Source organism: Centropristis striata, chromosome 12 (genome assembly GCF_030273125.1).
Source record: "Centropristis striata isolate RG_2023a ecotype Rhode Island chromosome 12, C.striata_1.0, whole genome shotgun sequence".
Taxonomy (NCBI): Eukaryota; Metazoa; Chordata; class Actinopteri; order Perciformes; family Serranidae; genus Centropristis; species Centropristis striata.
The window spans coordinates 4,425,195-4,438,629 of record NC_081528.1 but is presented as its reverse complement, the minus strand read 5'-3'; the positions used below and the strand labels follow the sequence as shown (position 1 = coordinate 4,438,629).

General features: G+C 38.4%; 1 protein-coding gene and 2 non-coding genes across 3 annotated transcripts in view; all 3 read right to left on the bottom strand.

Annotated features, from left to right (window-relative positions):
• The window catches only part of polr1a (RNA polymerase I subunit A), a 49,132-nt gene that overhangs the window by 16,562 nt on the left and 19,135 nt on the right, over positions 1 to 13,435 (bottom strand). Inside the window, exons 20-24 of the mRNA XM_059345520.1 lie at positions 12,369 to 12,527; positions 10,247 to 10,345; positions 6,551 to 6,703; positions 4,970 to 5,052; positions 1,488 to 1,653 (exon numbers count right to left, since the gene is read on the bottom strand). Coding sequence (XP_059201503.1) covers positions 1,488 to 1,653; positions 4,970 to 5,052; positions 6,551 to 6,703; positions 10,247 to 10,345; positions 12,369 to 12,527 — 660 coding nt within the window. The remainder of the gene's footprint in view (positions 1 to 1,487; positions 1,654 to 4,969; positions 5,053 to 6,550; positions 6,704 to 10,246; positions 10,346 to 12,368; positions 12,528 to 13,435) is intronic.
• On the bottom strand, positions 573 to 709 carry LOC131982413 (small nucleolar RNA SNORA5). Its single transcript, XR_009395399.1, has one exon. It is a non-coding gene; the product is annotated as a small nucleolar RNA SNORA5 (small nucleolar RNA).
• Positions 2,416 to 2,552, bottom strand: LOC131982407 (small nucleolar RNA SNORA5). Its single transcript, XR_009395392.1, has one exon. It is a non-coding gene; the product is annotated as a small nucleolar RNA SNORA5 (small nucleolar RNA).

The window sequence follows — 13,435 nt, the reverse complement described above, 5'->3', positions numbered from 1 at the left end:
CTATTTGTTAGCAAGCTAATGTTAGCTTTTTATTAGAAAACTAATATTAGCTGTTTGTTAGCTATTTGTTAGCAAGCTAATGTAACATATTTGTTAGCAAGCTAATGTTAGCTATTTGTTAGCAAGCTAATGGAAGCTTTTTGTTAGCAAGCTAATGTTAGCTATTTGTTTGCTAGCTAATGTTATATATTTGTTAGCGAGCTAATGTTAGCTATTTGTTAGCAAGCTAATGGAAGCTTTTTGTTAGCAAGCTAATGTTATCTGTTGTGTAGGTATTTGTTAGCAAGCTTATGTTAGCTATTGTTAGCAAGTTAATGTAAGCCATTTGTGAGCAATGTTAGCTCATATCCACTTTTTTGTTTCTTAAAAGTTCAGTTTTTCAGTTTGTCAGATTTTAAAAACCTAGCTCTGGTTCTTTAACTTGTTGGTAGAACATTTCACCACCCAGCAGCTTTCAGACATGTTTCTGTTTGCTATCAGACAGAACTGACGAGGAGGCTCCTTCATTCAATATAAAGTATTTGGAGTAGCTGCAGAGTAATAGTACTGTTCATTAATTCATTCATTCTAATGTGTGTATGTAGTACATATTTATCCCCAGTGAACATGTTAAAGCACCATGGGGCCCATGAACTACAGTATCACTGTGGCAGCCGTTTTGGCCAGTGGCATCCACTGAGGAGGAAGCACTGAATTTGACAAGGCTGCATTATTACTGGAGCTACTGATCTGTCATTAGCTTAGCTACATCTCAAACTTCTGCTTTTCTTCAACAAGAACCATGAGTTGTCTCACACATTACTGCTCTGTCCTGTGAAACTGGCTCAGTAGTCTCTGAAACTAAATCCAACAAATGATCAACAACAGTTTAACAATTATGGCCATTTGGTCATTAATCATTTGACCTGTTTGTGTTATCAGATTCACAAGGTGTGCCTCAGGGAGAGGTTACACTATTCATGTCAAACTGAAGACAGAAATTCTAGGGCTGTGCTTGTCTACAGAAGTTCTTACATAACATACCATTAGTTAAATAATTGACAGGTCTGTTCCCACTAAGGCAAAGATAAACATGTTGCTCTTCTGCACTTGCGGGTCAGTTCAGGGCCGTGATAAGTTCACACTGGAGTCTAATATAGGCCACATTTAAAAAATAACGTGAAAAGCCAAACAAAAAAATTGGATCTCAGCAAAAAAATCCGAATTGAGCATCAGAGCCTGCAGTGTGATCGTAGCCTTGGTCACATCCAGCTAATCAGATGCTTTCAGTATTTGCTTTACTAACATATGCTCCTTGCATGGTGTGTTCACTTGTGTGTAAAAAAGGATGGGTTAAATGCAGAGGTTGAATTTCCCCATTGTGGGATTAATAAAAGTAATTAATCTTAATAATATGTGGCGCACATGTGCAAATATGTAGACAAACTACACACATTTCCTATAATCCCATCAGGAATATTTATGTAAATGTAAATGCTCCGTTTTACCTCGTAGTTGTCCTCTATGAAGGGGAACTGTCTTTGCTGCAGGAACTGAGTCTTGGGGATGTCCAGTCCGTCTTCACCGTACAGGAACTGGACCACAGATCCATCGCTGTCCCTCACCGTCAGGTCGTACTGCACCACCAAACCCTCCAGATGTTTTATCACACATCTGCAGAGATGAGGATGATAGGGGGGAACGGTGGAAGGACAGGATCAGTAGGAAGAACGTATGCACAACATCAGCAGCTGAAAGCAGCATGGCTAATTATGCACAGCGTCTCCACTGATCATAAACATAGTGATAGTGAATTAACCGGCATTGAATCGTGTCCGGTGCTTGTTGTAAACAAACAGAGATCGCTAAGTGAACACCTCCTGCAGCAGCAGCAGCACATACACACTGTACTGCTACAGAGCTAACTGTTAGCCTGTTAGCACATACACACTGTACTACTACAGAGCTAACTGTTAGCCTGTTAGCACATACACACTGTACTGCTACAGAGCTAACTGTTAGCCTGTTAGCACATACACACTGTACTGCTACAGAGCTAACTGTAGCTAACTGCCGCTAACGGCGGCTCTTCTTAACAAGCCGGCTTCTCGTTGAGAAGAGTAAGAAGGAGTCGCTAAATTTAGCAACAAAGTCGCTAAGTTGGTAACGCTGCTTTGCCGGCTTTTATAAATGGCATAGTGTAGAATACTACGTCACATCCTGCTTAGCATTCTATCAAATCAGTAACCAGGCTTTTTTCAGGGGAGAAAAAAGGCCCCACTCTTCTACAGGGAATAAAAAAGTCCCGGTTCCGGACTGCTCGTATTCAAATTAGGGGCGTTTCACAGCCCTAAGGTCAACATTTATTTTATCGAACCTAAAATCTGCAAAGTCATAAACAACTTGACCCAGATCATTAGTTTATGCCATCTTGATGTGTGTATGTAGTACATATTTATCCCCAGTGAGCATGTTAAAGCTCCACGGGGCCCATGAACTACAGCGTCACTGTGGCAGCCGTTTTGGCCAGTGGCACCCACTGAGGAGGAAGCACTGAATTTGACAAGGCTGCATTATTACTGGAGCTACTGGTCTGTCATTAGCTTAGCTACAGTATCAGGTTCAACCCAGTCTCTAAATCTAAGTCCCACAAATGATCAGTAACAAGTGAACACTTTGAGCTGTATCTGAAGTAGAATGTCAATCTGCTGCACACCTGGTTTACTACTAGCCTGGGTATACCCAGACTGCCTTGCGTGCTCGATTTAATTTCGAACTGGGAAAGGGTCTGGAAACCAGAGGGATTTCTTAGCCTTGTTTTAGGGATCCAATCACAGAGCGGGGAGGGACGCTTGTAGTTTTCTTACTGATCCAACATGGCTGCAGCAGACGCGAAACTCTATTTAGCTGTAGATGGTGTTTTAAATAGTTTAGAGCGAAAGTTGAAAGGCGAAAGGTCTCTCGCCGGCTCCGCTGTCCCCCGGCTGGTAGCGAGATCACCGGTAGCGCCGGTGATCTGGCTACGAGCCGGGGGACAGCGGAGCCCCCAGAGACCCGCAGCAGCTTGTTTATTGCCCATAAAATCAGTGGATGTGTGTGGCTGAATGACATGAGGGGGAATAAAGCGTGAAAATAAATAATCTTGCAGAAAGCGAGAACTGGAGAAGCAAAGCAGCAAGCAACACTCTCTCACAGACACACACACAACAAACATCCATCTCTGTTGCTCTACTACGTCATCTGGTATAACTGATCTGATTGGCTAAGAGCTACCTACTGATAGACATTCTAAGCGCCCAATAAAAAGAGGATCGTAAACCACACCTCCTCTATGGAAAAATCCATTGCTCGTTGCCAGACTAGACCTCATTTGAGAATAGTCTGGTGTTAGCCAGGCTAGTTTACTACAGTTTATGGTCATTTTTAATCATAAATCCATAAACATCTGTCAGATAACACAGTCTGCTGTGTTATCAGTGTAACCGGTCCCTGAGGCACACCTTGTCAATCTGTTTACGACAAACTGAAGACACCAATTCTAGGGCTGAGCTCGTCTACAGAAACACTTACACAACATACTACTAGATGAATAAATTGACAGATCTGTTCCAAGGTTATGATAGTTAACGAAAACTAATGAAATAATGAAAACTACTAGAATTGAAAAAACATTTTCGTTAACTGAAATAAAAACGAGTTAAAAAAACCAATAACTAACTGAAACTGTATTTTGCGGTTACAAAAATAACTAAAATTATAGTGAAAATGTCCTTGAAGTAAATAAAAAATAACCACTTACTGTGTTTTCTTTTTTTCCAGTGCAAGAACAGCAGACCAACATTAATTGCAAGTCTTATTGTGCATTTTTACACTGCACTTTTAAGATTTCATGCTCAAATGCATGTAGTTGTACTGAGGGCCACTTCAAGTGAGGGTGCGGGCTGTATGCGGCCCCCGGGCCTCCAGTTGCCCATCCCTGACCTACACGTTTAGCTGTGCTGCTCGTTCCACAAATGCACGATTCTTACAACTTGTAGCTTGTTGTAAAGGTGACTAATCAGGTTTTCCAACGATATTAAATACAACACCAATTTGTATCATTAAAGGGGGAGAAATAATCGAGTGAAATAATGTTTCCAAACGTTTTTTGAGGAGTTTATATTAAAAAACAAACAAAGGCATCCACGAATGTGTGATCTCAGACAAATGCAGAAGGCCAATGCAACATTACAGCCGACTGCTGACAATAAAACCTCAGATTTGAATAACCGCTATGAGTGATACCGCTATGGCTATCAGATAAGTACACATCAGATAAGTACACTGCACATTTCCACCCTGGTTTTCCATAAAATTTGGGCATCAAACAGAGAGTGTCTTCCACACTCTAAAGCTGAGTGAGGGCTTTGAACCAAGGTTATAATAGTTTTGAATTTTTCATTAGTTTTAGGTTTAATTTCGTTGTCAATTTTTGTTTTCAAATTCAGTTAGTTTTAATTAGTTTTTAGAGTGAGTTTGCTAGTTTTGATTAGTTTTATTTTTTTGGAAAATGCTTAGTTTTAGTTTAGTTTTTATTAGTTTTAGTGTTAGTGTTAGTTTTTTTGGAATGGGGTATTTGTTGGGTGCCAGATTCAATAAGGTCACAATAAATTTTGCCTTTATTTCCTTTGTCTGATCCATCTCAGCCCCAATAAGTTTACTAAGTCATAAAACCAGATAGATGAAATTGATTTCATATCAACAAAAAAAGTTTACGTATGAAAAAAGTTGACAAAGACTAAAACTAAGGACATTTTCACTATCATTTTAGTTAGTTTTAGTTAGTTTTGTAACCACAAAATACAGTTTCAGTTAGTTTCGTTTTTTATAAACTCTCATTTTTCATTTTTATTTCGGTTAACGAAAATGTGTTTTCAATTCTAGTTTTCGTTATTTCGTTAGTTTTCGTTAACTATGATAACCTTGCTATGAACAGGAAGGTGTACGTTACCTCTGCAGGTATCCTGATCGAGACGTTTTCACAGCCGTGTCCACCAGGCCCTCTCTGCCCGCCATGCAGTGGAAGAAAAACTCCTGAAGGCAGCCAGGTCACACACAGAAACAAAGACAGAAATGCATCATGGTGAATACGATCATTAACGACATATAAAAGGACTAAGACGAGCTCAGAGTGCTTTCACGTGTCCTCAACACAAGCTACAGTGTAAAATCAACAAACTGCTCTGCTTGTGTTCCTGTTAAGGTTAGAAACCTGCCGACGTTAACGATCAATTCATCGATTGTTCCATGCATACATGTGCAAAATAAAAGATATGGTAACACTTTATATTAGAGAACACATATTAAACATGAATTAGTTGCTTATTAGCATGCAAATAAGTAACATATTGGATTTATAAAGTCCATACAAAGTAAAGCATATTAAGATCATAACTCATATACAACAACTTCCTTACTTACTACTAATAATCAATTCTGAAGTTATTGAGGGAAACCTCTTAGTTAATGTCTTACTGGTTGTATAATAAGGCCATGCAGAATAAGGCATTAATAACGACTTAATAATGACTCATTAAGAGCCAATATGTTACTTATTTGCATGCTATTAAGCAAGTAATTAATGTTTAATATGTGTTTCCTGCAAAAGACGCTTTTATTTTGAAAGGACGAAAAGAGACTTGATCCTGTCAATGGTTAAACTAACTCAGTGAGATTAAACTGTAAAGATAACGTCAAGGAGTTTAGTGTTTAACACAGTAATCTTCATATTTAAATGTCTTTTGTGTTTAAATAAGTTTTGGATCAAATTAATCCTAGTAATTCATGCTAGCAAGGTTTGATACAGAAAGCTAAGTAAGTCTTGTATTTCTGTGTGTTTTATAATTGTTACTGCAACTTTCAGTTTGCAAACTGTAGCTTTATCCAGGTTAATTCTCAGCTCATTGGCTGATTGACGTACTGCCACAGAACTGAACGCTCGGCCACGTTTCAGTTCAGTGACACTGATACACAGTCAGAGATCAAATAAAAAAAACACACAGAACGATTAAAAATTCTACGTGATTGAGCAAGTTCTTAACGACCACTAAACCATTCAGGCCTAAAATGCCTGTAAAAAAAATGCCTGTAAAACCTCTGGGCAATTTTAAAATAAGCCCCTAAAACCTGAAGTTTTTCTGGAAATTCAACAGAAGTGTCAACTCTTCCTACAAAATAATAGATTTTTCAGCCTCTGTAGCAGATAGAAATGAAATTCAAAAAGTAATTTCTAGAGTATATACCTGTGGCTTTCATGAGAAGTTGAGTTTATTTGTCCAAACCTTCAATAAAGTTTTTTAAAAAGTCCCATGTTGCATTGGGACACTCCCACATGTATCCTGATGCATTTCATTGGCCAAGAGACCGAAAATAGGTGGAAAAAACAACAAAGTGACGTATCCGCTTTCCCGGCTTTAATGGTACAAAAACGCAACAGCGCCCCCGGTTTTAATGGTAGAAATGCGGTAATGCTTTCCTGCCTTAAATGGGTTAATCGGTCTGGATCTGGATTAATTCTTCCCGTCCCTGGTACCTGTGGTTTGATGCCTGTGAGGAACCTTCCAGAAACGAATCCCCCGGCTCCGGGCGCAGGGTCGTAAGGCTGGTAGCACGGCAACGATTTCCCAGAAGGCATCAGAGGAGGTCTCCGGCCCTCCAACTCAATCTGACCGAGTAGACACGAAATCTGAAACACACACACGGACAGTTGAGGGGATTTTTATGTTGACAGGCTGCACAGTTATTTGAACTTGAAAATATGGACTGGTGCAATATTAAACTTTCAGGAAGGAGCAATATTTGTTAAAGTCAAAACATGTGTCAAAATACTATTCTGGAGTAAGTAAAATGCTGCTGCAACCCGCCCAAGAAAATAGGCAAAGCAAGGCAAGTTTATTTGTATAACACAATTCAACACAAGGTAATTCAAAGTGCTTTACATACAGATTAAAAACAGCAAGACACAATTGAAAACAGTAAAAACAGTCAATTAAAACAGGGAAATAGAAATAAAAGTATAAATAGGATAAAATAAGATACAGCAGGATAAAAAAAAGAGATAAAATAATAAAAAGCACAAGTCAAACATTGCATAGTTAAAAAGTAAGAGCAGTAGAGTAGAGCAGATAAGTGTTAAAGTTAAGAGTACGCTTCAGTAAACAATAGTGTTTTTAGTCCTGATTTAAAGGAGCTGAGCGTTTGGGCAGACCTCAGATCTACAGGTAGTTTGTTCCACAGGTGAGGAGCAGAATAACTGAAAGCTGCCTCACCCCGCTTAGTTCTTGTTTTTGGGACACGCAACAAGCCAGTTCCAGATGACCTAAGGGGTCTGGATGCTTCATAGAGAGGGAGCAGATCAAGCATGTCATTTGGTCCGAGACCATTCAGAGCTTTGTAGACCAGCAGTAAGATTTTAAAATCTATCCTCTGACTCACAGGAAGCCAGTGTAGTGATTCAAGGACCGGTGTAATATGGTCCAGTTTCCTGGCGTTTGTGAGGACTCTGGCGGCAGCGTTCTGGATCAGCTGCAGCTGCCTGATTGATTTTTTGTTAAGACCTGTGAAGATGCCATTGCAGTAATCCAACCTACTAAAAATAAATGCATGGATAAGTTTTTCCATGTCTTGTTTGGACAGAAGACCCTTAATTCTAGCTACTCTATGTTTTTCAGGTGGTAATAGGCAGATTTAGTGATAAGCTTTAGATGGCTGTTGAAGTTCAGGTCTGAGTCAATAATTACACATAGATTTCTGGCTTGATTTGTAGCTGTCAATGACATAGAGCCAAGGTGAGCACTGATCTTAGATCTTTCATTTTTAGGGCCGAAAATGATCACCTCTGTCTTCTCTGCATTTAGCTGGAGAAAGTTCTGGCACATCCACTCATTGATTTGATGAATACAGTTACTCAATGAGAGTAAGGGACTGTAGTCATGTGAGGACACTGAAATGTAGAGTTGTGTGTCATCGGCATAAGTATGGTAGGAGATGTTGGGATGTTCCATAAACTGAGCTAGCGGTAGCATATAGATGTTGAATAGAAGCGGCCCGAGAATGGACCCTTGAGGAACCCCACATGTGATCTTAGTTCGCTCAGACTCATGGTTTCCAATTGACACAAAAAAGTCCCTATCTTGTAAGTAAGATTTGAACCATTGTAGCACAGTGCCAGTGAGCCCCACCCACTGTTCCAGTCTGCTGACTAGTATGTTATGATCAACTGTGTCAAATGCAGCACTGAGATCCAGTAAAACCAGAACAAAGGATTTGCCTGCATCAGTGTTCAGATGAATATCATTTAAGACTTTGATAAGTACAGTCTCAGTGCTGTGGTGTCGCCGAAATCCAGACTGAAATGTGTTAAAAAGATTATTTTGCATCATAAAAGCATGAATTTGCTCAAAAACAACCTTTTCAATGATTTTCCCCAGAAATGGCAGATTTGATATTGGCCTATAGTTACTAATTGTTGTGGAATCCAGATTAGATTTTTTAGGAGAGGTTTTATTACTGCAGTTTTCAAAGTCTGTGGAAACTGTCCTGCTTGGAGAGAAGAATTTATTATCTGCAGTAAATCCGGAGCTATGTGTTGTGTAACCTAGGAGGCTAGCATGTCCTAGCTTGACTAGAGGATGGGAAGGCACCAGTGTTATCATTCCTGAGCTGGAGCTGCACACTGCTTGTCTTATCTGTAATATTTTGTTTGTGAAGAAGGCTGCAAAGTCATTGCATGACTTGTTAGACAGCAGTTGAGGAGGGACTGATGCTGTGGGATTGGTCAGTCTGTCTACTACAGAAAAAAGTGTGCGGGCATTATTACTGTTTCTATTGATAATCTCTGAAAAATATATGACTGCCTTGCATTCTTCAGTTCCTGATTATAGTTGCGAAGACCCTCTTTATAAATATCGTAATATACTTGGAGTTTGTTCTTTCGACACCTGCGTTCTGCTTGTCTACGTACTTTTTTCTGCACTTTAACCAGTTTGGCGTTTCTCCAGGGTGGCTTTTTCCTCCCCGACAGAACTTTGGTCTTAATTGGGGCGATAGAGTCGATAACAGTCATAAAATTGGAACTAAAACTGTAAACAAGGTCATCAACTGGAGCTGAGGGCAGGGTTGGTGATGGTGTAAAATCCTGGGTGAATAATGTACAAGTGTTTTCATTGTTGTGGCGCTCCCTGATTACCTCTGCTTCACCTTTTGTAGGATTGGCAAGGGTGGTCATTTTAAACAAAACACAGTAGTGATCAGAAAGAGCAACATCGTTCACCACAACCTCAGAGATATTAAGACCTTTGGTAATAATTAGATCTAATATGTGTCCTCTGCTATGTGTTGGATCTGTGACATGCTGAGAAAGCCCAAAGTTATCCAGAATATTTAAAAGTTCTTTAGCACACCCATCTTCAGGATTATCAACATGAATGTTAAAATCACCTACTAAAACAACACAGTCAAAATCTATGCACACAACAGACAGCAGTTTGGCAAAGTCATCAAAAAACCTTGCATCATATTTGGGGGGTCTGTAGATGGTCAAATAGATTGCTCTATAGGGGGATTTTAACTGAATGGCAACATATTCAAAGCAGTCAAACTGACCATAAGACATGTTTTTGCATTGGAAGCTGTCCTTGAACAGGGTGGCAGCTCCACCTCCTCTCTTATGTATTCGTGCTTCACTGAAGAAACTAAAGTTTGGGGGGGTTGACTCAATAAGAACTGCTGCACTATTATCCTGACTTATCCAAGTTTCAGTTAAAAACATAAAATCAAGGTTGTGCTTGTGAATAAAATCATTGATTAAGAAGGATTTGCCAACCAGAGATCTGATATTTAAAAGAGCTAAATGTAAATCCTTAACAGGAGACGCTGGTGAGTTTGGAGGACGACATGCTATACTCAGTAGATTGGCAGAGTTAATTGAACTCTTTTTATTTCTCACCAGTTTGATCCCTTTTCTGTTACCTATTATCACAGGGATTGACAAACCCTAGTAAGGGCAGCATTTATATATAAAGAAAGTAAAAAATTAACTATATCGATATATCTTTTATATATATGAAAAAATGAAAAACTGTCATTTGACCAGCCAGCTTCAAAGACATGAAAAGAAGAAGAAGTTAACAGCCCAAAGTTCAGGAGGCGTGTGTGTGTGTGTGTGTGTGTGTGTGTGTGTGTGTGTGTGTGTGTGTGTGTGTGTGTGTGTGTGTGTGTGTGGTAGTACCTGCATGGTGTTGACAGTGGAGCCCTTGGCTCCTGATTGGACCATCAGTTGGAGGTTGTTGTCGGGGAAAGAGGTGTGGAGTCCCACTGGCATGCACACCTAAAAAAAAAAACACACAATAATGTTTTATCATCAGGTTTATTATTTTGAACTGTGAACTGCTTGTAAAAATGCAGCCTGTTTTGTTGTGTTTGAGTGTTTTGACACCACATGGTGCTGTAGTTTCCTGTCAGTGCAAAGTGAATATTTTTATCTCCTAAAGCCAGACTGAAGAGCTGCTGGTTCCTGCATCTTGTGGTTTTATTGTCACAGAACTGAAAGTGTCGCTCTTATCAACCAAAAGGAGGAACTAAACTCACAACTGCGCTTATTGCTTGTAATTTAAAAAAACAACAGACGGCTCATAAACTAATTAACCACAGTAGCTGTAAAACTTATTGTTAGACTATTTTATACGAGGACACAAGTAACACGTTCAAATAATCACCATTAATAAAAGGTTAGTTAACAGGTGAGTTTATACTTGTTAACCCTGGGGACTCTAATAAAAGTCAATTTTTCCTGTTTATTTCCGTCTGGTTTTTTTTTTGTTAAAGCTTGTAACTGTTTTTTTATTATAAATATTTAATTTGTGGTTCTGTTCATTTTTATATGTTGCATTTTACTTATTAATAAAAATATTTCTGTTAAATTTTGGGGTCTTTGTTTTTATCCTTGTGGTATTGAAAATGGTATCGAGTATTGAATATTTTCCGTATCCGAGTATCCGTATCGAGTTGAACATTTTAGTATCGTGACAATCCTAGCTGAAGAGGGTTGTGTTTTTGTTTATTTGTTTATTTTAAATAGGTTGAAAATCGGCCTGTTCTGCTGTTGTCATCCTATATTCCCTCAACAACAAGAAAGATTACTTTAAAGTTTAAACCTATATGCACTTTTTATTTGTTTACACCAAACTGTAAGGTATTGTGAAATTTAAAGGTAATGCCTTTTAATATGCACTAAGCTTAAGTTTCTGGAGTGACTGATATGTCACTATTGTTTTTATTCATTATTTGTATAACCTTAAGAACTTTGAGGTATGTACATTTTTGAAGACATGCCTTTTACATATTTTGCCTTTTTTATATGCAAGTTGATGTGGACCTTGACTTGCATAGTGCAGTCAGGGTAAACATACTGTACTTAAATGTTGCTTTAAAAGGAAACCAAATAAAAATGCAACATGTTTGGGTTCATTCAACTAAGATGGACATCAATGGACAAAAACATTACTCTAACAAAAACACAAAATCCATTGACTTTCCTAATGACTAATTTATTCATTACATTTTTTTTTTTTTTTAAACGGCGTGGGATGGTAGTGGGAGTAATGTTGAGTGGGAGTGGGAGTCATTCTAATCCAGACTCTTTATTGTTTTTTTCTTTCTTTACAAACAGTCAGGATCACAGTTCTTACAAAAGACAATGGTTCCAAAACAAGGTTAAGATCCAGTTATTATGGACATATCAGCCCAGATGTAACCACCCAATCTGTGAACTACACACATTCAATCCATTCATACTCACGACATACAATACAAACATACAAACAAGGGAACAGAAAGTGAAGAGACATAATACTAAGGAAAGATACAGATACATAGCCATTAAAAATAAATAAATAAATAAAAATAAATAAAGAGATACAAGAGATAAATAAAAACATACATACACATATGAATATTGAAAATAAAGTAACAAGGAATAAATAAGTTAAAAAAATATATATATATTAAATCAGTAAATTAAATTAAAAATAAATTAAATAAATAGTAAAAAAATAAAATAAAATAGGGGGCTGGGGCTCAGGTTTCTGCTACAATATTCAGAGATTCAATGTATGTGGTAAAGGGCTGCCACATCTTATAGAAACTGCCTGAGGACCCTTTTAAGGAAAGCCTAATTTTCTCTAGTGTAATGCACTGCAGAACGTCCTGAATCCATTTATTATGAGTCGGGGGGGGAAGAGTGAGACCATTTTAAAGAGTGGGAGTCATTCTACAGAATTTTTTCTCTGGGAGTGGGATGGGACGGGAGTGAGAATCCACTCCCGTGTCATGCTCCAGTGCTGGCAGGTTACCTTGTTGATGTCGTTGTTGACTTGGTTGGCCACTTCTTTGAACTTGTGGTCGGCCATGCTGAAGTCCTTCTGGTCTGGTTCCAGGTGGGCGTCCTGCCAGCGGCCCCGAGCCTCAGCTTGATCCACGTTGGGGGGCAGGTTGAAGGCTGCCTGGAGGGCCTGGGACACAGAGAGGAAATATATATTTAGATACTACATTTTCATCCCTTTTTACCAAAGAAATATGTCATTTAAAATGGCTATAATCAATGTTTTTTATATTAAATGTATATGTGATTGTGTGAAAGAGTTTGCTTATAGTTTCACTGTCTGGTCTATAACTTTATTGTTTAGTGTCTCTCATTGCCTCGTTTTTGGCCAACATTCATCCACAAATACAGTCACGAAAACAATTATTAGACCATTGTTTTCTTCTATTTATGTTCATTTTGATGCCTGGTACAACCAAAGGTACATTTGTTTGCACAAATATAATGACAACAACAAAAATAGCTGATAAGAGTTTAATTTAAGAGCTAATGTCTAGACATTTTCCATGGTTTTCTTGACAATAACCAAAATCATTGACAAGAAAAACATGGAAAATGTCTAGATATCAGTTCATAAATTAAACTCTTGTGAGCTATTTTTGTTGTTATCATTATATTTGTCAAAACAAATGTACCTTTAGTTGTACCAGGCATTAAAATGAACAAGAACTTGAAGAAAACAAGGCTGGTCTAATAATTGTTTCCATGACTGTATGTATCTAAGCTCTCTGCTGCCCCCAAGTGGTCAAAAAGATCAGTTACTGCAGGTTCAAGGTTGAATTTAAAGCCATGATGAACAGAATTAGAAGAATTCAGACTCTTGCGCCCCCCAGTGGCAGTATGAATAAAGAGTCACACAGCCATAGATGCTGCCAGCCCCTTCTAACAAACCCTAACGTGGGAACAAGATGAAAAGCTAAAAGCAACAAAAACTGCAACATTTGTCAGTGAAAATGCAGTCTACAGAAGTTCAGATTTCAAAAGAAACATAAAAATGTGTTTCAAAATGTACTTTTACCTCTTTAAACTAAAAGAAAG